Here is a 24351-nt window from a genome sequence, read left to right on the forward strand (position 1 = left end):
AATGAGAGACCATGTGGAAGAGAACTGTGATGTCCAACAGCCAACCAATCCTCAGAAGCAGAGCCAACTAGACAAAACACACCTGAACTGCCCTTCATGGAACCTAAATGTCTGATCCATGAAAAGTGAGTTAAATAAATGGTTGCTGTTTGAAGCTACCAAGATACTTGGTGGTTTGTAACACACGTTATCATGGTGACACATGACTGAAACTCAAGTGACTGAGAGACTTTCTCCAGTTCTAAAGAACCTTAATGAGGACCCCTGGGGCTCCTTAGCTATCAGAGCAGCAACCTATCTCCATGGATTTACCTATCTCCCCTATGTTCAGCCATCAATCACATTCTCTGAGCTTTTTTGTGAATCACCTGAGAGCCTGACAGCAGAGGCAATTAATAGGTCCTATAGACACTTAAGATAAATGAAGTATTGAGCAGGAGAGGAAGTGGTCTTTACCTGTTATTTTCCAGACCCAATGTGTGTCCCTTTCTTTCCAAAGCAAGACGGAAGAACTGGGAGGATTTAAATAGCTGAAATGTGTGATCCTAGGTCCAGGCTTTAAGGAGGAGAAACTTTGGTTGGGGAAAAGATGCAAGTCAGTATACCTGAGTATTTAGAACCTATAAACAAGAGATTGTCTGGGATGAGGCATGGTTGTAATCCAGGTGGGACTATGCCTGTGGTATCACCTTTCCTGACTCTCTTAGTTCTCCTCCCTTTCTTTCTGACCCTAGAAACCTCCATCTGATCAGCAAATCTCAGTTGAGAAATTTAACTTTCCTGAGACTAAGCATTCAACACACACACACACACACACACACACACACACACACACACACACACACAATTTAGAAAGAGGTTGAGCAGGAATCTTTTGAGGCAAGGAGAGGCCTTTCAATTGTTAACATAAGAAACATTCAAACCTATAAAGAATTTTTGTGAATTTACTTAAACCAAACTGTCGACAATTGCCAGAAAGCAGAATCTCAATGAATTAAGATAATGCTGCAGATAATGGTGGTTTTTCACCTATTTTTATTTTTATTTTTATAAATTACCATCAAAGAAGGAAACATAAGTGGTTCACATGAAATCCATTGGTGATAGATTTAGGGAGGTGGGAGAAAGCAAAGCGGGGAAACCTCTAGGATTGGATAAAAAGTAAAATGGTAGATGCGTGCTGCTTTTACAAAGGTGGATACAGGATAGCTAGCAGTCAACAAGTAACACAATTACAATAACAATAAGGGAATTTGTGGTCTCTGCCCTGGCCTCCTGGCACATTGGTTGTGTCCTGAGGGGTCTGGAAAAAAAAGGGAAGTTACAAGTTACCCTGACATCAAAGGTGAGTTATCTAGATACAAAAAGAAAATAGGCTCAGTTAAGATCAAAATTGATATTTGTTAGGGAAGATACCAGCCTAGGACATGACTACCTACTGTAAACTGCTTTTTAATTTAATTTAATTTAATTTAATTTAATTTAATTTAATTTAATTTAATTTAAAAAGTTTAAATTAAAAAGTTTTAACTTCAGACCATCATTTTGTGGTTACTGTTAGGTCTCTGAGTTTGCAAGGCTGTCACGCAGGCCTTCCCTGAGTTAGTCAGGTTAGCAGGTGGCCCCTTTCCATCCACATAATACTATCTAAATCACACTGACTGTGCCTCTCCTCATAGAACTTCTCAGCCTATCCCTCTCTCCTACTCTCCTTTCCATACTTCCCTCTGACTAATTCACAGCCATGATCTCTTCTTCCATCCTTCTTTGTTTCTGTAATGTTATATGTTTATGTCAATTGCACAATATAGTTTTTTCATGGGCTTGTAAATACCGGCAGAGCAGAGCCTGAGCACTCCCCCTCCCCACCTCCCAGGTTCCCTTTCCCCCCATTCTTAGAGCAGAATGCAATTCCTCACTCAAAAATGATTGCAAGCAATTCAGGGAAATCAAGAATGGTCTTGAGAAATGCCAATAAAATGCAAAGTCTATCCCATCTATAAAATGCAGAACCCAAAATGAAATTGACAAGCAATTATCAGCTGAGCCAATTTTTAATTCTTGATGTATTGTTTTGTTTCCCAGTTTTTATTCCTTAAACCTCTTGATAGCATCTTCTCTTGAAAATAAAATTATAAAGATCTTTATACATGGAATGATGTCTAATGTTCTATCAAACTAAACTTGCAACTAGGCCTGAAAACCAGCACAATGAATAAATGCAAAGAAAGCTGCCAAAGGAAAAGCAATGGGTCTGAACTTGAGAGTCTTAACTATTTGGAGATTCTGTACCCACTGGAACTCTGTAAGCAGCAGTGGGTTCTCCTGAAACAAATAAATGCTTAAAGGCACAAACTTTGGGGTGGAGGCCATAATCACACATCCCGGGAGCATCCAGGGATTGCCTAAGGGAAAAGAACTCTAATCTATAGGGAAGCAGGAAATGGGCTTCACGAGGATGCACCTTATCTGTTTACAGTTGGTTGCCTGTTCCCTGGAGTTCCTGCTGTTGAGGAAAGGGACCCTGTGGGTTCAGAAAGGATCTTTAGCTTGGAGCTATGATTATCAGTGGGAAAATGAAGCAATAGGGAATGAAGAGAGGCAATGAGGAGTGCTGCTGGGATCCATAAAATTTTACGGCATAATGAGAATTTCTAAAAACTGTATAAGTCTGATTTAGCTACATTATTATACTGTCACTCAGCCTGAACCTTTTGCTGTAAATTCTTCTTTCACTTCCTTTTATCTCCAACCATGCATAGTTTGCCTTAAGAGAAAAAGGTGATGGGATAAAAGAAGAAAAGGTGTGTGTGTTTAAATGAAGAAAACATTTGAAACTAGATTAAATGTTGACATATGTGAAAGCTTTGTTTCTTACTGGAATAGACAGATGAGTGTTTGGGGTCTTAAGACTGTTTTTAATGTCTTTTCTATTTGTGAGATTAGCATTATGCTTAAGAAACTGAAAAATGCTGAGCTTTACATCACTGAGGTCAGTGTTGTCAGGAAGTACCCTATACTACTGTAAGTCACAGAGCATCTTTTCTTTCCCTGCCTTTGGTGGGTCTCATGCTTGGACAATGATCTCAGACAGTAGCTTCTCAGGTCCTCAGAGAGCAGCAGATTTGGGATCTACACTCCAAAGACAAGAGGTAAAGAGGACTCAGAAAAATAACCAGTGACTACATGTTAATCTTCTAAGTCTATGATCAGTCAGTTTAGCTGTTTATTGCCAGTTTCCCTTTTCAGTTCCATGAGACCAATTAGCTTCATTTCTTCCATAGCCAAGACAGTGCCTCTAATCAAAGAATCCTAGTTTGTGGGTCCCTACACAGAACAGGGGATGTCACTTACCAGCCTGGTTGTCACACTCATCGTTGTCAGGAATTTTAGCCTGCAATCTTTTGGACTTAACAGTGTTGGTTCCAAAGGAGGATGGGACATAGAAGGACACAGCAACAGAAGCAGTGTGGTGAGAAGTGTGCCGGATTTACAGTCAGAAACCTGGAATTTTTGCTGAGAGCTCTGCTTAACTATGCGAGTACCGCCTCTTCCTGAGTCATGATGTCTTTGTCTATAACCATATGAAGTGACCTCAGATTGTGACAATAGAAAGTGATGTGGCTTCTGGCTTGAAATTGATCCTCTTAAGGACATTCCATTTTAATTTTTAAAATATTTTTACATTTTTAAACTTTCAATTTGGAAATAATATTAGACTTACAAATATGTTTCAAAAATAGCATACAAGTACACCCATTTTCATAGCAGCATTATTCATAATAGCCAAAAGGTAGAGGAAACCCAAGTGCCCATCAATAGATGAATGGATATACAATGTGATATATACATACAGTGGAGTATTTTCCAGTATTAAAAGGGAAGGGAATTCTGACAATACTACATATGGATGAACCTTTGAAGATATATGGCTGAGTGAAATAAGCCAGTCACAAAAAAGAACATTGTATGATTCCACTTATAAGAGGTACCTAGGGTTCCCAGATTCATAGAGACAGAAAACAGAGTTGTGACAGGCACCTCTCTCGACACCAGAGAGGGGCAATTGGAGAGTCGGTAGGAGAGAGTTGTCCCCAACCTCAATTCCTGCCTTCTTATTTAAGTGAATTAAAATGAGAGACTTCAGATAATATTTGTGTTGTGAATTTATTTAAAGTGAATTTATTTTAAAAATTAAAGAAAGTGAAGTTATTCAAAAATTAAAGCAGGCACATTTATTAAAGAAGCAAGGCAGGTAAATCTATACGTCTGGCTTATGAAGCACAGACAGGCTCTCAGCTAATCTGAAGAGCAAGTGGGGTGTAGGGTTCCTGTTTTATATACCCTCCTGTCTATAAGGTGTTTTTTTTTTTTTTAATTCCTCTGCTGGATATCCTGGTACAGATTAACTCTTTATTATGGTTTTTCCACAATTTATGAGAAGCACCTGGCAACTTTATCTTGACAAACCCAACTGCTGGCTTCACTATTTAACAAAGGGATGAGATAGATGGCCCTCTCCTTCCCCCTCCTTCCTGCTGTTTTAACAGCTACAGGATGATTTGCACTAAATAGTCTATATTATTTGAATTCACATACCTCCTCTTTTTCTCCCTCTTCCTTTCCCCCTCCCCTCATGAATTCTTTTGTGAGAAGGAGAGGTTTTAACTCTTTGTTCTCAAGATAAGGTTCTGATGCAAGCGGCCTGCAAAACGTTTTGGCTTTGTTTAATTTTCCTGCCTCAGTTTCCCTATTCCACTTTTCCTGCAATGTTCCTGGCTTTTCATTATCATATAACATAAAGAAGAGTTTTTCTTTGACTCCATTCAAATTTCATTAAAAAAAACCACAGTAGCCGAAACCGGTTTGGCTCAGTGGATAGAGCGTCGGCCTGCGGACTGAAGGGTCCCGGGTTCGATTCCGGTCAAGGGCATGTACCTTGGCTGCGGGCACATCCCCAGTGGGGGGTGTGCAGGAGGCAGCTGATCGATGTTTCTCTCTCATCGATGTTTCTAGCTTTCTATCCCTCTCCCTTCCTCTCTGTAAAAATATCAATAAAATATCTTTAAAAAAAAAAAAAAAAAAAAACCACAGTAAATCAAAGCCAGAATAATGTTTCTCTAATGTTCACCAGCACTTGATAACTCTGCAGTTTCTTTCTAGTTTTAAAAATTCCCAGATCTACCTTGCCTTCCACAATCTACACTAATAAAATAGAAATATGCAAATTGACCATACCTCCATTATGCCCACCAGCCAATCAGGAATGAGTATGCAAATTAACCCAACAAAGCTGGCGGGTTAATTTTCATACACAGGCACGCAGCGAACACTGAAGGCTCCGGTCTGAGTGAAGACTGAAGACTGAAGACTGAAGAGTCTTGGCTTCTCCGCTGCAGCCGGAGCGAAGGCCTGGGTCCCGGGTGCCAGAGGAAAACCAGTGACGGCAGCCAAGGGAAGGAAGGCCTATTGCATGAATCTTCATGCAACAGGCCTCTAGTAGGAAATAAAACTGCAAGTTCACCCCACCTGATAGTAGTCTGAGGCTCAAGTCTTTAGAGAGCAAAAGGTCAGCATAGTTAGTTACATTTTCATTTCTTCACCATTCTTACTTCCCTCCCTCTTTTCTTGATCAAATCTTAACATTACCATGAGTATATAAGCAGGATTAAATAGAAAAAACATTCAAGAACCACTGCCTTGGGAAATATACATGAAATATTTATGTTTACTTTGCCCTAGAGCCGTGGTCGGCAAACTGCAGCTTGCAAGCCACATGCAGCTCTTTGGCCCCTTGAATATGGCTCTTCCACAAAATACCACAGCCTGGGCGAGTCTATTTTGAAGAAGTGGTGTTAGAAGAAGTTTAAGTTTAAAAAATTTGGCTCTCAAAAGAAATTTCAATCGTTGTACTGTTGATATTTGGCTCTGTTGACTAATGAGTTTGCCAACCACTGCCCTAGAGAATGTGGTTTTGAATGAACAAAAATGAAATCACAAAAACTGCAATGTTCTAAAAGATCTGTATTCACACACCAGACCCTCCGGCCAAGCTTGCTGTGCCCTTGTAGTTCATCCGGTAGCTACTCCTCTGGCCCAGGCCTCTTCCCTTTGTGCCAGGAATGTCCCTTAAGGGCCAGTCTCTGAGCTTCTCCAAGCTGGACAGACAGAACTAATATTATTGTAGAGTTTCAAGTTTGAACAACCCTGAAAGCTAAAGGAATAAAATTTTTTTCTCCAGTTAGTTATATGTTCCCGTTAAGCACTGCTGAGTAACAAAGTGACCTAAATCTTATTAGTATAAACCAACCATTTTATTATGCTCATGAGTTTGGGATTATAAATTTAGACACGGCAAAGAGGTCTACATGGGAACTCAGTTTTGAAGAAGACAAGTAGTTGAAGGATGACTGGTATGACCAAAGTCTTCATTCATATATTTAATACATGAAATGGGATGACTGGAAGATTTTGGCCCAGCCAACATTGTCAACCAAAGTACTACACATGGTTTCCAATGTTTCTTAGGCTTTCTCCTAACATGGTGAAATGGAATTTTTGGACTGGAACCCAGATTCTTTGTCCTTTGGAGTCGAAGAATGAATCCACAGACAGAGGGTAGTATAGCAAAGGTGAAGATTTATTGAAGAACAAGTGCAGACTCCCACATGGGGAGAGGGAAAGGGTCCCACTAAGTTCCTTTTCCCTATGGCTTATAAAGGCTGCAGATCCTGGTGCCTTGATATCCCCTCTGATTGGTCACTATTCCCTCAGACTGGTTACGATAGTAACTCCTGGACTCAAAGGTTGGACCTCACATGGGACATGTGATGTTCTTCCCGCCTCCTTCCTTATTGCTTTCCTATTCCCTTTGGGCTTTCTTCTTCTCCTTCTGGATAAAGGGCTTCCTTCTCTTTATTTTGTAAATATAGACCTTTTGCTTTTCCCAGCTCCCTCATTCTATGGAAATGTAGCTGTTTCAGCTTTTCAGCTTCCTTATTCTGTGGAAATATACCTTCTGCTGTTCTGCAGTCCTGTGCTTCCTCCATAGTCCCCTTAATTTCCAAAATTTCTAAAATTTCCTAAAACCTGCCTTTATTCACCCCCAAAAATTCCTGTTTCAATGGCAGCCTAGGTAGTTGAACTTCTTAAATGGCAAGTCAGAACTTTAAGAGCAAATATCTGGTGAACAAGGCAGGATTTTAGTGACTTCTTATGATCTAGCCTTAGAAGTCACATGACATCACTTTCATCATACTAGTTTAACTGAAGCCATCACATTCCCCAGATTCAAGGGTTGGAATCATGAGCCTCATCACTTGATGGATGGAAAAAGTCTCAGAAAACGTATGCCTATGTTTTCTAAATAACCATACCCTACAAAATTGAAATATCAGGATTGAACCTGGGGGAGAGGGAATAATGGCGGCGGAATAGACAGACGTGTTCCGAGCCTTGTCCCGGAGCAGAAAGAAAGAACAGCTGAGGGTCGCACAAGGAGTGTTTGTTGGCCGGTTGGGAGACAGCTGAATTCCAGAAGGAGGTGGGGGACTGCTGAACGGGGTTCCCCTGACCTGGCAGCACCAACTGCGGCTGGGTCCCCTCCCGGAGCTGCGGGGTTGGACGCGGAGTCTGCGCCATCTTGATCCGGAAAGTGGAGCTTATCTGAAGCCTGAGAATCCACAACTGCGGCACCCCAGGAACAGCTGCGAGCCCCAGAACAACGCTCCCCAACTGGCGCAAACACACGGGTTCAGAGGAGCTCTACACTCCACCACGGAAAGGTCAGATTTCGCCTAGGATAAGGTGAGGTCTCTGGTCCCGGCGGGAGAGAGGAACGCGCGTTTTGCGGGAGCTGGAGGACCAGGGAAGTCTGTGCCTAGAAAAATCCGTGGCTGTAGGGGCTGGCGTGATCTGTGATTGTGGAAAGGGGTCCTCAGAGCTGCTAAGAGAAGGGCACTCTAAAAAGCAACCCATTTTGATCTGAAGTGCAGGGACACCCTAAGAATTTCAGGCAGTCCAGACTTACGCGCAGCCCCTGCGTTCCCTGGGTGCCTGGGCTTACCCGCAGTCCCGGAATTCGCACAACTGGACTTTTTCCTCTTGAAATTCTTGCCTCTGATTACTAAGCCCAATACATAGGATCACCCAGTTGGGGACACCCTGGGAGACTGCAGGGGAAGGTTGTTATTCTGGAACCTGGGGATCGGAGCTGGGAGTGACCATCAGAGAGTCAGCTCTGAGGCAGACCACTCCCACAGGCCAGTGGCGAGTGCGGGAAAGAAGGCTCTAACACTGCCTAGAGAGGCCATAGATAGACCCGGAAGTTAATCCAGAAACACTGCCACCCAGGGGCTGAATCACAAATTGACTCTTGTGTAAGCAAAAATAAAGGAATACGAGAAATTAAGACACACCGCCTGCTTAAAATCAGGACTGGCTTACAACACCGAAGAGCAGTGGATCGCAGGGAACTGCAATACTGTCTGGACTGAGAAACAGGCGTGCCAAACAGAAAAACAGAGGAAGTGAATGACCTTCACTACTTCACATTTTATTTTTACCTTTTATTTTTTTATTTTTTTATTCTTTTTTATTTTCATTTTTTGCATCTTTTAATCAAGAAACTTTTTTTTTCTTTTTTCATCACTTGATTTTACCTTTTTAATTATTACATTTTTATTTTCAATCCGTATTATTACTACTGCTATTTTATCTTTTTTATTTTTTTTTTATTTTTAAGTGTCATTTTATTTTCTCTTCATTTTATTTTGGGATTAGGGTTCTACATTCTATTTCTATCTTTCCTTTAGCATCGTTTTACTCTATCTCAACTCTACCTTTAGGCCATCACTCTCTTCCTAACCTCCCCCTTTTCAGAGTCCTGTTTATCTTACCCTTTTACTGCTTTAGATTCTCCCTATTCTTTCTGTTTACCCCTTGTTAAAATTTCACCCTACTTACATATCTAATCTCCAATCCCCTGCTCCAAGTCCACATACACCTCTCCCTTCGCTGTCTGAGCTATCCATAAACTTGTCCTTCTCTCTGTCCTTTTGTTGTTGTTTGCTTGAATGTAGATTATATCCAATTTTTATGCTTTTTTGTGAGATTGTTTTGCTTATTCTTCTTTTATTTTTTTGTTTGTTTTGTGCTTCAGCTTTCCCTTGCCTCACTCCATATTAGTTGGTGTTGTAGTTTGTACTAATCCCCAGGCACTTGTTGCTGGCATTTGCTGGGATTAGTGATTGTTCTATTGGAGTTTTATCCCCAATATATATAGTCTGTTCCCCTTTCTCTCTTAGTCACTTTCTTGTCTCTCTTACTTTTTTTTCTTTTTCTTCTCTTTACTTTCCCTTTTCCCAATTTCATTTTCACACTCCTTTTTTCTTTTTTTCTTTCTTTCTTTCTTTTTTCCTCTTCTTCTTTCTCTCCTATCACCTAATTTGCCTTTTTTCTGGTGGTCACCTTTATTGGAGGTTATTAATATCGTGAATACATTCCTGTTCAGTGCCTTGTGAGTTGTACCTGGTAGTGCTGTATTTTGTGCCTTTAAATCAACCCAGGAGAGCGAGAACTACATAACCAGACACCCAGAGAAGAGAGACCATGGGGAGACAAAGAGGCAGCCCGCATATGAAAGAAAAGCAGGCATCACCAGAAAAGGAAGTAAACGAAATGGAGGCAAGCAACCTTCCAGAAAAAGAATTCAGAGAAATGGTCATAAGGTGGCTGAAAAGAATGGAAGACAAATTCGACAATATGAGCAAGAACCAAGAGGAAATGAAGAAGAACCAAGAAGAAATGAAAAATGACATCGCTGCTGTAAAGAACTCAATAGAAAGCATCAAGAGTAGACTAGAAGAAGCAGAGGACCGCATCAGTGAGCTAGAAGACAAGATGGAAAAAAATACCCAAGAAAAGCAACTTCTAGAAAAAAAAATTAAAAGGCAAGAGGAGAGTCTAAGGGAACTTTGGGACAACACGAAACAAAACAACATCCGCATAATAGGGGTTCCAGAAGGAAAGGAAGCTGAGCAAGGAATAGAAAACCTCTTTGAAGAAATAATGACAGAAAATTTCCCAGATATAGGGAAGAAAAAACACACACAAATCCAAGAAGCTCACAGAGTCCCAAGCAAAATGAACCCCAAAAGACCGACGCCAAGGCACATTATAATTAAATTGGCAAACAACAACGACAAAGTAAGAATCTTAAAAGCAGCAAGAGAGAGACAGAAAGTTACATACAAAGGAACCCCCATCAGACTAGCAACTGATTTCTCAACAGAAACTCATCAGGCCAGAAGGGAATGGAATGAAATATACAAAGTCATGCAAAGGAAGGGGCTGAATCCAAGAATACTGTACCCAGCAAGGCTGTCAATCAAAATTGAAGGTGAAATCAGGAGCTTCACAGACAAAAAAGGACTAAGGGAATTTATTACCACCAAACCAGCAATGCAAGAAATGCTAAAGGGTCTGCTGTAAAAAAAAAGAAATAGGAAGTGAAGAAGTAACACAGGGGTAAAGAATAGGAATGGCGACAAATAAGTACCTATCAATAATAACTTTAAATGTAAATGGATTAAATGCCCCAATCAAAAGACATAGGGTAACGGATTGGATAAGAAAACACGACCCATATATCTGCTGTCTACAAGAAACCCACCTCAGAAAAAAAGACGCACACAGACTGAGGGTGAAGGGATGGAAAAAGGTTTTCCAGGCAAATGGAACTGAAAAAAAAGCTGGGGTAGCAATACTTATTTCTGACAAATTAGATCTCAAACTGAAAGACATAACAAGAGATAAGGAAGGCCATTTCATAATACTAAAGGGAGCAATCCAACAAGAAGAAATAACTCTGGTAAACATATATGCACCCAATACAGGAGCACCCAAATACATAAAAAAACTCCTGGAGGATATCAAGGGAGAGATTGACAGCAATACAATCATAGTAGGAGACTTTAATACCCCACTATCACCATTGGACAAATCCTCTAAACAAAACATCAGCAAAGAAACATCAATCCTAAATGACTCACTAGACCAGATGGAATTAATTGACATCTTCAGAACATTTCACCCCAAAGCCACAGAATATACATTCTTCTCAAGTGCACATGGGTCATTTTCAAAGATAGACCATATGTTGGGACACAGGCAAAGTCTCTTCAAATTCAAGAAGATAGAAATCATATCAAGCATCTTCTCAGACCACAGTGGCATAAAACTGGAAATCAACTACAATAAAAACAACCCAAAGAAATCAAACACATGGAGACTAAACAGCATGCTATTAAACCATGACTGGGTTACCAGAGAGATCAAAGAAGAAATAAAAAACATCATGACAACAAATGACAATGAAAACACTACAATCCAAAATCTATGGGACACAGCGAAAGCAGTCTTGAGAGGGAAGTTCATAGCTCTACAAGCCTACTGCAAAAAACAAGAAACAGGGGTAATAAATTACCTAACCCAACAACTCAAAGAGTTAGAAAAAGAGCAACAAGAAAAGCCCAGTGTAAGCAGAAGGAAGGAAATAATAAAGATCAGAGCACAGATAAACGACATAGAGACCAAAGAAACAATACAAAAGATCAACAAGACCAAGAGCTGGTTCTTTGAAAGGATAAACAAGATTGATGAACCTCTAGCCAGGCTCACCAAGAAGCAAAGAGAGAGGACCCAAATAAACAAGATCAGAAATGAAAGAGGTGAAATAACAACAGATCCCGCTGAAATACAAAGGATTGTTAAAAAATACTACGAACAACTCTATTCCAACAAACTGGACAACCTGGAGGAAATGGACATATTCCTAGAAAAATATAACCTTCCAAAACTCAATCAGGAAGAATCTAAACAGCTCAACATGCCAGTAACTATGGAAGAAATTGAAGCAGTCATCAAAGAGCTTCCGGCAAACAAAAGCCCGGGGCCAGACGGCTTCACAGGAGAGTTCTACCAAACATTCAAGGAAGAACTAAAACCTATCCTCCTCAGACTATTCCAAAAAATTCAAGAGGAAGGAACACTTCCAAGCTCCTTCTATGAAGCCAGCATCACCCTAATACCAAAACCAGATAAAGACAACACAATGAAGGAGAATTACAGGCCAATATCCCTCATGAATGTAGATGCCAAAATCCTCAATAAAATTCTAGCAAATCGGATCCAGCAGTACATCAGAAAGATCATACACCATGACCAAGTAGGATTTATCCCAGGAATGCAAGGATGGTTCAATATCCGCAAATCAATAAATGTGATACATCACATAAACAAATTGAGAGATAAAAATCACATAGTCATATCAATTGATGCAGAAAAAGCATTTGACAAAATCCAACACCCTTTCTTGATAAAAACTCTCAACAAGGTGGGAATAGAAGGATCATACCTCAACATAATAAAAGCTATATATGATAAACCCACAGCTAACATCATACTCAATGGGCAAAAACTAAAACCATTTCCCCTAAGAACAGGAACAAGACAGGGATGCCCACTCTCACCACTCCTGTTTGACATAGTACTGGAAGTATTAGCCACTGCAATTAGACAAGAAGAAGAAATAAAAGGCATCCAAATTGGAAAAGAAGAAGTAAAGCTGTCCTTATTTGCAGATGACATGATATTGTACATAAAAAATCCGAAAGACTCCATAAAAAAACTAACAGACTTAATAAATGAATTCGGCAATGTAGCAGGATACAAAATTAATGCCAAGAAATCTATGGCATTTCTATACACCAACAATGAACTTACAGAAAGAGAGACTAAAAAAGCAATCCCATTTTCCATTGCACCAAAAAAATTAAGATACTTAGGAATAAACCTAACCAAGGAGGTAAAAGACCTATATGCGGAAAACTACAGGACCCTGAAAAAAGAGATAGAGGAAGATGTAAACAGATGGAAGAACATACCATGTTCATGGATTGGTAGAATCAACATCATTAAAATGTCCATACTACCCAAAGCAATCTATAGATTCAATGCACTCCCCATTAAAATACCAACGGCGTATTTCACAGACCTAGAAAGAACTCTCCAAAAATTCATCTGGAATAAAAAAAGACCCCGAATAGCCACAGCAATCCTGAGAAAGAAGAATAAAGTAGGAGGGATCTCAATACCAGATTTCAAGCTGTATTACAAAGCCACTGTCCTCAAAACAGCCTGGTACTGGCACAAGAACAGACATATAGATCAATGGAACAGAATAGAGAATCCAGATATCGACCCAAACCAATATGCGCATTTAATATTTGACAAAGGAGGCATGAGCATACAATGGAGTCAAGACAGTCTCTTTAATAAATGGTGTTGGGAAAATTGGACAGATACATGCAAAAAAATGAAACTAGATCACCAACTTACACCATACACAAAAATAAACTCAAAATGGGTACAGGACTTAAATATAAGACGGGAAACCATAAAAATACTAGAGGAATCCACAGGCAGCAAAATCTCAGACATATGCCAAAAGAACTTTTTCAGTGATACTGCCCCTAGGGCAATGGAAGCCAAACAGAAAATAAACAAATGGGACTACATCAAAATAAAAAGCTTTTGCACAGCAAAAGAAACCATCAACAAAACAACAAGAAACCCCACTGTATGGGAGAACATATTTGCAAATGGTATCACTGATAAAGGTTTAATTTCCAACATCTACAGGCAGCTTATACAACTTAATAAAAGGAAGATAAAGGATCCAATAAAAAAATGGGCAACGGACCTAAATAGAATCTTTTCGAAAGAAGACAGAAGGAAGGCCAAGAGACACATGAAAACATGCTCAAAGTCACTAATTATCCAAGAGATGCAAATCAAAACAACAATGCGATACCATCTCACACCTGTCAGAATGGCTATCATCAACAAATCAACAAACGACAAGTGTTGGCGAGGATGCGGAGAAAAAGGAACCCTCGTGCACTGCTGGTGGGAATGCAGACTGGTGCAGCCACTGTGGAGAACAGTATGGAGTTTCCTCAAAAAACTGAAAATGGAACTCCCATTTGACCCAGTAATCCCACTCCTAGGAATATATCCTAAGAAACCAGAAACACCAATCAGAAAGGATATATGCACCCCTATGTTCATAGCAGCACAATTTACAATAGCTAAGATTTGGAAACAGCCTAGGTGCCCATCAGCAGATGACTGGATCAGAAAACTATGGTACATCTACACAATGGAATACTATGCTGCCGTAAAAAAGAAGGAATTACTACCATTTGTAGGCACTTGGATGGAATTAGAGAACATTATGCTAAGTGAAATAAGCCAGTCAATGAAAGAAAAATACCACATGATCCCACTCATTTGGGGATAATGAAAAACATTATAAACTGATGAACAAAAAGATAGTTACAGAGGCAGTAAAGCATCAAACAGACTGTCAAATTACAGTGGTAAGGTTAGGGAGAGGTGGGGGAAATAAGAGATCAACTGAAGGACTTATATGCATGTATATAAGAGTAAGCAACGGATACAAAACATTGGGGGGTGAGGGCATGTATGGGAGTGGGGTAGGGGTGGGGGGCAATGGTAAGATATGTACACATATAATACCTTAATAAAAATTTGAAAAAAAAAAAAAAAAAAAAAAAAAAAAAAAAAAAAAAAAAAAAAAAAAAATTGAAATATCAGGAAAATATATAGTTTGATTAAAAAAGGGAAAAGATTCCTTTTGTATGAATACCTTTCCCTTTCTCCAGAAATTTCATGAAACATTCCCTGTGTAGTCCTTCTGACTGAAATAGTATTTTGTTGTGTTCCAATGGCCCCTTGTCCATAAGTCTGTTACAGCACACTGTACTCTAATGATAAAAATGAGTGCTCACTATGTGCCAGGCATTATTTAAAACTCTTTCTATGCATTATCCCACTTAATTGTCATGATGAGAAGGAATCCTAATATATAAAAACCCTGGGTCCGTCACATCCACAATGACCAGAAGCTTGACCTAATGCCCAGGCTGTACGCATAGCAGGCTCTGGTGGGTGGGGACTTGTGGCAGCAGAAATGGGGACGGGGGAGACAAGGCTGGCACTCACACTCACTCACAACCACACACACGCACAGATACACACAGCACCCACCAGCTCACAGCCTTTTCTCCCTTTCTTTCCCTCCCTCCCAGCTTGCTCTTGGAGCCTCTCTCAGGATGAGGAAACAAAACAGACTGGGCCTGAAGAGGCCTGGATGGAAGTGAGGGCAGGCAGATGGTGGAGCGACCCCCACTGGCCCCACCACCTCCCAACCAGGAAAGAGGAAGAGGGAGATAGGGAGGCAGGAAGGCCTGGAGGACTGCTGAGAAAAACAAAGAGAGACAGAGACTGGGTGAGATCAGGCCAGCAGGGGAGGGCAGTTAGGGGTGATCAGGCAGGCAGGCAGAGGCAGTTAGGGGCGATCAGGCAGGCAGGCAGGTGAGCAGTTAGGAGCCAGCGATCCCAGATTGTGAGAGGGATGTTGATTGGAGAGGGTGCAGGCTGGGCTGAGGGAACCACCCCTCCCCACCCCCAACCCCCATGCACAAATTTCATGCACCAGGCCACTAGTGGCTTTATAAAATGAATAATCTGAGGCCCAGAAAGAAGAGTTCAATAACTTCCCCAAGGTCATACAGCTATTAAATGGGAGAACCAGAAATTAGAACAAGGCAGTCTGATTTCAGAACTCATGCCCTTAAACCACTATATCACAGAGCACCGTTCATTTGCTGCTGCATGCAAATCTGATTTCTCCAGTGGATTATGAGCTATTTGCAGGCTGAGACATTTCATATTTATGTTTGTCTCTCTAGCCCCAAATACAATGCCTGAATTATGACAAAGAATAGAAAAATGTACAAAAGACATGAAACCAGACCACTAATGGGTCCAGGCTGCCTGTCACTACTTGAGCCAATTAAGCAGAGATAAGGTTGAATCACATATGAGTGTTTATTCCAATAAAGCCAACAGTATGGGAGAGCAGCAGGTCATGCACGAAAATCTGCTCTACCCTTTTCATCCCCATAAGACAACTGCTTATATTGGGTAGAAGGACAAAGATTACTTGGGAAAGTAGGAATTACAAGCATGGGGAAGTAGGCAAGTTAAAATGATTACAGGTAATGCAGGCTTGGGGGTCATAAAGGGAGTGTGCCTCCACACCAGATTGTTTCAGCAACACAGTTGCTAATATTTCCATGATGATAGGAGAATAGACTTCATTCCAAGGTTAACTCCCATGTCCCAGGGCATTCGTGCTACTCTCAGCTAGGTCAGAATGTGCTTTCTCTCATCAGAACAGTCACAGTTAACAGTATAATTAATATTTCACAGAGCATGATTAATATTTCTTATAACTATAGCTAGTACCCACTATTCTATTTCTGCCCCTAACATTTTTCTGGGGAATTTCTATGAACAAGGTAACGTCTTCTGCAAATAGAGATAAGTTCCTTTCCTTTTCAATCTGGATGCCTTTATTTCCTTTTTTTTTCCTACCTGACCTGGTGAGAACCTCCAGTACACTGTTGAATATAAGTGGCAAGAGCACACATCCTTGTCTTGTTCTGATCTTAAGGGGAAAGCAGTCAGCCTTTCACCATTAAATAGGTTAGCTGTGGATTTTTAGACACATTTATCAGTTAGAAGATATTCCCTTCCATTCTGATTTTTTGAATTTTTTATCATAAAAGTGTTAGATTTTGTCAAATGCTTTTTCTGCTTTTATGGAGATAATCATGTGGTTTTGTCCTTTATTCTACTGATATGGTTATTAGATTTATTGATCTTCAACTATTAAAACAACTTTGCATTCCTGGGATAAATTTGACTTGGTCATCGTGCATAACTCTATATATTGCTGGATTCAGTTTGCTCATATTTTGATGAAGATTTTTTGGTCTATATTTGTAATTTTCTCATTTTATGTGTGATATCTTTGGTTCTTGTATCAGGGCAATATTAGCCTCAGTGAATGAGCAGAGATGTATTCCTTCATCTCCCATTTTTGGGGAAGATTTTATGAGGAATTGGTATAAATTTTGTCAACTTTTGTTAGAATTCACTGGTAAAGTCATCTAGGCCTTGGGTTTTATTTTTTAGAAAGTATTTAAATTACCAATTCAATCTCTTTACTTATTCAAATATTTTATCTTCTGACTCTATTTTGGAAATTTATGTCTTTCTAGAAGTTTATTTATTTCACCAAGTTTTTCTAATTTGTTGCCATACAATTATTTTTGGTACTCCCTAAAGTATTTCTGTGGGTGGTTAGTAATGTCTCCTCTTTCATTACTGTGTTTACTCATTTGAGTCTTTTCTTGGTCAGTATTTCTAGATGTTTATCAATTTTATTGAACTTTTCAAAGAATAACTTTTGGTTTTTTATTTTCTCTATTATTTTTCTATTTTCTATTTCATTTATTACAACTTGAATCTTCCAATTTCTCTGATTTCCTTGCTGTTTGTTTTGGATTTAGTTTGTTCTTCTTTTTCTAGTTTCATAAGGTTCAAAGTTAGGTTATTGATTTGAGATTTTCCCCTTTTATGGGCATTTGCGAGTTTCTCTCTAAGCATTACTTGGACTGCATTTTATAAGTTTTGATTCTGTGTTTTTGTGTTCATTCAACTCCAAGTATTTTCTAATATTCAATGTGATTTCTTCTTTGACTCATTATCTAAAAGTATGTTAATTTTTACATTATTTCTGAATTTTCCAATTTATCTTTTATTAATTTTTAATGTAATTAGAAATTATGATTACATAACATACTTTGTTAGTTTACTCCTTTTAAATTTATTGAGACTTGTTTTATGGCCTAAAATATGATTCATCTTTAAAAAAAAAAACAACAAGTTTCACAAGTACTTGAAAAGTATATGTATTCTGATGTTTTTCGGTGAAATGGTCTATAGACATCTGTTAAGTCTAATTGGTTTATAGTTTTATTAAGTATCCAACTTACTTTTTGATCTGCCTGCTTGTTCCATACATTGTTGAAAATGAGCTTAAGTCTCCAACTATTAGTGATGATTTGTAATATTTTTCTCTTAATTATATCAGATTTTGTTTTATGTATTTGGGGGCTTTGTAGCCAGATGCACATATGTTTACATTTCTTTCTCTTTACTATGGATTAACCCTTTTATTGTCATAAAAAGTCATTACTTGTCTATATAGCAACAATTCTTTCCTTAAAATCATTTTTGTCAAATATATTTGTAGTCAGTCCTCTTTCCTTATGGTTATGTTTATGTATAAGTATAGGGATATGCATATACATCCCTCCACTTCCAACTTATTTATATATTTGAATCTAAAATATAGATCTTATAGCTAGCATATAATAGAATAATGAGGTTGAGTTCTTTCATCAATTCTGTCAATTTCCAGTTTTGATTAGAGTTTTCAGTTAATTTACATTTGATGAGGTAAGATTTATACTTGGCATTTCATTATGTTCTTTCTATATATCTTAGATAATTTTTGTTTCTCTATTCCACAAAAATTGCTATTTTGTGTCAAATATTTTAGTGTTCATTTTAAGTACTTTGTTGTTTATTTTATTACTAGTTACCCAGTGCACAAAATTCGTGCACATTAAAAGGGGATTCATTAGAGGAAATAATTTAATACTGCTATTTGCCCTTTCTCTATAATAGAAGTGTCAGAGATGAAAGAAAATTAGTAAAATGAAGATGAAAACCTTCCTCCTGTCAGAGTCTGGGGCACATCACGGGACCCAGAGTCAAGTCCCCGCCCACCCACATGCACCCCAAAATCACATGAGACTCAGACCCGGCCGGCCACCCTTCCATTGGGCTAGATCCAGACCAAGCCAGTCCCACCCTTGTCAAGCCTTGCCAGGCAGGGGGCATAGTCTCAAGTCCCCTGGCCCGGTGCCAGGATGGGGAGCATGGTCTGAGGTCCCCCAGCCAAGACCAGGGTGGGGGACATGCCTTGAGGTCCTCCATCAAGCCCCCCCCCAGGTGGGGGACATGGCCTGAGATCCCCTGTCAAGCCCTGCTGGGTGGGGGGCATGGCCTGAGGTCCCCTTTCAAGCCCCACCAGGTGGGGGGACGCAGCCTCAGGTCCCCCAGCCCAGCACCGGGAGAGGGGCACAGCCTCAGGTCCCCCATCAAGCCCCGCTGGGCAGGGGCATGGCCTGAGTTCCCCTGACCCACCACTGGGAGTGCACCTTAGGTCCCCTGTCAAGCCCTGCTGGGTGGGGGGCACAGCCTGAGGTCCCCTGTTAAGCCCAGCCAGGCAGGGGGGTGCAGCCTCAGGTCCCCTGGCCCAGTGCTGGGGCAGGGGGCATGGCCTGAAGTCCCCTATCAAGCCCCACCTTGGGGGGTGGCACAGCCTGAGGTCCCCTGGCCTGGCGCTGGGGTCGGGGGAGCAGCCTGAGGAACCCTAGCCCAGCACCAGGACGGGAAGTGCACCTTGAGATCCCCCGTCAAGCCCCGCCGGATGGGGGGCATGGCCTCAGGTCCCCTGGCCTGGCACTGGGGCGGGGGGTGCAGCCTGAGATCCCCCAGTCTGATGCCAGGGCAGGGGGCATGGCCTGAGGTCCCCTGCCCCATGGGGGTGGGGGAGGGCATAGCCTCAGGTCCCTGCTGATTGCTCGTATAGGCTCCTTATGGGAACTTGGCCTCAGCTTGGGTGCAACCATCTTTATGATAGAGTGATGGTCAATTAGCATATTCCCTCTTTATTAGATAGGATATTTTTAGTTATTTTTTTAGTGGTTACTCTTGGATTACAATTAACATTATAAATAATTTAGTACAAAAGTATACTTAATTGCAAAAGTATACAAAAACTTTGCTCCAATGTAGCTATGTCCCCTTTGCTCTCTTTTGTGTGATTATTATTCTTATACATTATAAACCCATAAACATAGTTGTATAATTATTGCTTTATGTAGTTGTCTTTTAAATCAGAAAGAAAGAAAAAGGTTGCTACAAAAAAATGCATTTACATTATCTTTTATACTTACCTATTTATTTACCTTTATTGTTGCTATTTATTTCTTCATGTGTGTTCACATTAATGTCTAGTGTCCTTTCCTTTTAGTCTAAAGAACTGCTAGTAGCACTTCCACCAGGGCAGATGTGCTAGCAATAAATTCTCTGTATTTTGTTTTTCCAGGAATATCTGAATTTCTTCTTCACTTTTTAAGGATAGTTTCACTAAATATAGAATTCTTAATTGACCATCTTTTTCTTTCAGCACTTTGAACATGCTGCTTGGCTGCCTTCTGACTTGCATAGCTTCAGATAAAAAGTCACTATTAGTCTTAGTGATATCTCATTTTTTTTTTCTTACTGTGCTGCTTTCAAGATTCTCTCTTTATCTTTGACTTTCGAAAGTTTGACTATGCCATGTCTAGGTGTGCATCTCTTTGATTTTATCCTGCCTTGAATTTGTTAAGCTTGGGTGTATATATTAATTTTATAACATGTATAATTAATTTGTAATTAAATTCATAAAATTAGAAATGTTTTCTAACATTATTACTTTCTTATTGTTTCTGCTCCTTTCTCTTTCTTATCCTTCTGAGACTCCCATTATGTTTATGTAAGTATCCTTGATAGTGTCCCGTAGTCAATTGGGATTACACAGTATCCTTGATAGTGTCCCATAAATCAATTGGGATTACATAGGTTACTACATAGGTACTGCATAGTACCTATGTAGTAACCTATGTAATCCCAATTGATTTATCTTTATGTATGCTGATTCTTCTGCCAACTTAAATCTGCTATTGAAACCCTCCATTTAAAAAGTTACTTCAATTATTGTACCTTTAGTTCTAAAATTTCTATTTTGTTCTTTTTAAATAATATCTATTTCTTTATTAACAATCTCTATTTGCTAACATATCATCTAATACTTTCCTTTTCTTTAGACATGGGTCCTTTAGACTTTTTTTAAATATATTTATAAGAGCTGATTTAAAGTCTTTGTCTAGGAAGTTCAACATCTGAACTTCCTCAGAAAGTTTTTATTTACTGCTTTTTTCCATATGTGTGGGCCATATGTTCATTGTGTGTGTGTGCGTGTGCCTCATAATTTCTTTTAAACTGGACATTTTAAGTAATACAATGTTGTAACCCTGGACATGTGTGTGTGTGTGTATGTGTGTGTACTCTCTGGGTTTACTGTTTTTGCTATTGTGGCTATTGCTGTATTTTGGTTTTGTTTTTTAGTGACTTCCTATAACGTGCCACTCAATCTCTGCTTACTAGCTTTATGGCCAACTAATGATTGAACTGAGATTTCCTTAAAGGCTGAATCAATAAGATTTTATTTACTTTTTGATAAGGGTCTCTGTGTGCATATTGGAATATGCTTGATCTAAAAATCTCAAATTGACTCCACTTACATTGATTGGTAAAACCTTAGTTCAAAGCATCCACATCCCCTTCCCTTTTCTTCCAAATCATAGGTGGCAATGTACATACTTAAAAGTTTCAATAACAAATATTTAGAGTAGTAAAATGCTTTTGGTTCTGGAACCCCTTGAGAATCTTATGAAAACCATGTCTCATATCTCCAGAGAAATGCATATATGTCCATGATTTTGGCTATAATTTTTGAGGGTTTGATTAAATATGTTGATCAAGTTAAGAACTACAAACAACATAACTTTATAAATATGAAGATATATGGAGAAAGGGGAGAGATCAGGAAACTATGAGGCTCCATTTTCATAAAGGAGAAGAGAAAAATATCCCCAGAGGGGAAATGACTTTCCTAATGTTAGATAGTAATAGACATGAGCCACATCTAGGTCTCCTAATTCCTAGGTTAAGATTTTCCTCACCAAATTTCCTTGAATCATAGAACCAGTGACAGTTCTCTTTAGGTTCACCTAGATTTTTATAGGGCCTGAGTCCCAGGCAAGTTCTTACTATTGCGGTTTCTCTAACTAGATCTGACACTCATATCTAATGCCAAGGATCTTTAGGAAAGGGAGATAGAGGGAAACCTGGCCTGTCATCCAGCAGGTACTAACTAGATTTATATGGTTACACTGTGCCCAGCATGATGAAAGGCATCAAGGGGTCACAGAGAAAGTCCAAGACATAAGACAGATAATGTAGCTGTGAAGACAGAACTAGGTCATAACACAATGCTGGAGCAATCCAGTATGGAGTATAAACACGAGTCCGAGAGGAGAATGGAGAAGTTGGTTTAGGTATGAATATAAAGGCAAGGCTCCATGGTCAAGCCCTGCTGGGTGGGGGGGCTTGATATGTAGACCATGGACGGGAGGAGAACAGAAAATTGAAAGATGAGTAGAAACTAAAGAAATGGAGGAAAGAATAGAAGGTATTTGTCGAAGGAAGGGTAATAGGTACTATGTAAGAAAAGATAGAAAAAAGGGAAGGAGTACAGTGATAGGGAAATAGAGGACCAAGTCTGAATGGTCCTCTATTTCTGAAGGTTGTCAGTGGTTTTCTCATAAACACTTCTATCCTATAGAGCCTCAACATGCAGCTACAGCTTTGATGTCCCTGTTCTGGGGCCACCCTCAGAAGCTAACCATTTCATGTGTCTGTTTGACTCTTCACAGCTCCCTTTCACTGAAGGCCTGTATCACTTTTATCACAATGGCCTTGCAAAGGCCAGGAGAAAACGCAGCCTACACCACAAGCAGCTGCTGGAGAGAGACCCCAGGGTAAGTTTTCCTGGAAACCTATCTTCTAATTTCTGCCACCAGATGCAGACTCACTAGGGTAGTATAAAGAGGGTAGGCAGGGAATTTTGAAGTAAAAGCATTCAATGTATTGAGATGGGCCAATTGGTTCCTTGGCAGAGTGGCACCAAGGACTCTCTGCTCCTCTATCTTGTGTATTATAAATAAACCCTTAATAGAACTGGGAGAAGAGTAACAAGGATACCACCCTTTACTGGCTGTCTTCTCCTGCATTATTGTGTGAGACCTTCTGATTGCCTGGGAAGATGTTTTGGCCTGTGATGGGTGGAAAGACACCACCCAGGTTAGGGAGTCATTTTATAGAAGATTTCTACTGGTGAATCCTCATGTTCTGAGGAAGTTGCCATGCCCCATATTAGGAATGAAGGAAATGAGCTCACAATAGGCAGTGGGCTTCTCAGTATCCATGATGGTTGCAGTCATGGGAGCCTCTCTGCTCCTCTTCTCACCTTGTATTTTCTCACACTGATTAAATTTATCACCATATTTCAATGGTCTTTTTAATGCTCATGTCCCTTATTTTTTTAACCTCCAATCTTTACCTTATTCTGGGAATCCAGGTCTCATTATCTATTTTTCCTAGCAGTTTAAATTCAATATTCCTGGAACCAAACTTATCATCTTAACTGAAGTGGCAACTTTTTCAGTGTTCCAATTCTCTGTTTTCAGAATAGAAATTGATCATCCCTGAAGATTTCCTCTTCAAATTTTGTGGGCATCCCATATATTACATACACATTCAGTTGGATAGATTCTGATTTTCCCTATGCAGTTCACTGAGAGGAAAATTAACAGCCCAGGCAAGTTGCTCTTTATGCATCAAAGATGCATAAACTCTTCACCAGGACTCTTGAAGGAAAGTGGATGTAAAGAGGGTCAGATGTTTGAGTTGTGGATTTCCACATGAGACTCCTTTTGAGCTTATGGAATTTGTAAATTCATTCTGGTGGGGCTTTTCATGTGAACGTTTGACTGAGTTTAATTTGGGCTTTCATTAGCAATGTAGATGAAACAGGGTTCCCAGCAGATCACCAACTAACAGGTCATAGGCAATTTCCCTTTAATTCCTCAACCCAGGGGATCCCACATTCCCTGTAGTGGAAATTCTACTCTGAGAAACCACTTTATCTTTACTGACAGACTGATTCAAGCTGCATGTGCTGCCAGCCAATGCCAAGCATTCTCAAAGCGTCTGTTGTAGAAGCTGGAACCACTATCTAAGGGAGAAGTTCCTTTTTCTGTGTTATAGCAGCCTTAACCTGACTATACAATTCAGTGCCCGGGATGCCCTTGCTCACAGACAGGGATCCTGTCTTTCTCATCTGTGAATCCAGGGAGTGCACCAGTAAAGACCACTCTGGTACACTAGGACACTGGTTTTCCCTACACTTCATCTTGATCTTGCCCTTTATGGCCAATTCTTTTCCTTTTATTTATACATTTTCTTTTAAGTCCCATTGGTTTCTCCTCTTCCATGACTAAAAATGTTGCTCCAAGGTCACTAAGGGAGAAACACATAAAAGAAACTGGAGCAGAAGAAAAGATGCTTGAAAGATTTGGGCTAGGAAAAAGAACTGAGGAACAGTGAAACTAAGAAGTC

At 39.8% G+C, this 24351-nt stretch overlaps 1 protein-coding gene across 1 annotated transcript in view; it reads left to right on the top strand.

Moving 5' to 3' along the window:
- PCSK2 (proprotein convertase subtilisin/kexin type 2) overlaps positions 1 to 24351 on the top strand; it is a 284945-nt gene that overhangs the window by 37543 nt on the left and 223051 nt on the right. Inside the window, exon 2 of the mRNA XM_080683185.1 lies at positions 22608 to 22712. Within this exon, the coding sequence (XP_080539311.1) occupies positions 22608 to 22712 (105 nt within the window). The remainder of the gene's footprint in view (positions 1 to 22607; positions 22713 to 24351) is intronic.

The sequence above is a fragment of the Plecotus auritus genome (assembly GCF_963455305.1).
Source record: "Plecotus auritus genome assembly, chromosome: 8".
Classification (NCBI taxonomy): Eukaryota; Metazoa; Chordata; class Mammalia; order Chiroptera; family Vespertilionidae; genus Plecotus; species Plecotus auritus.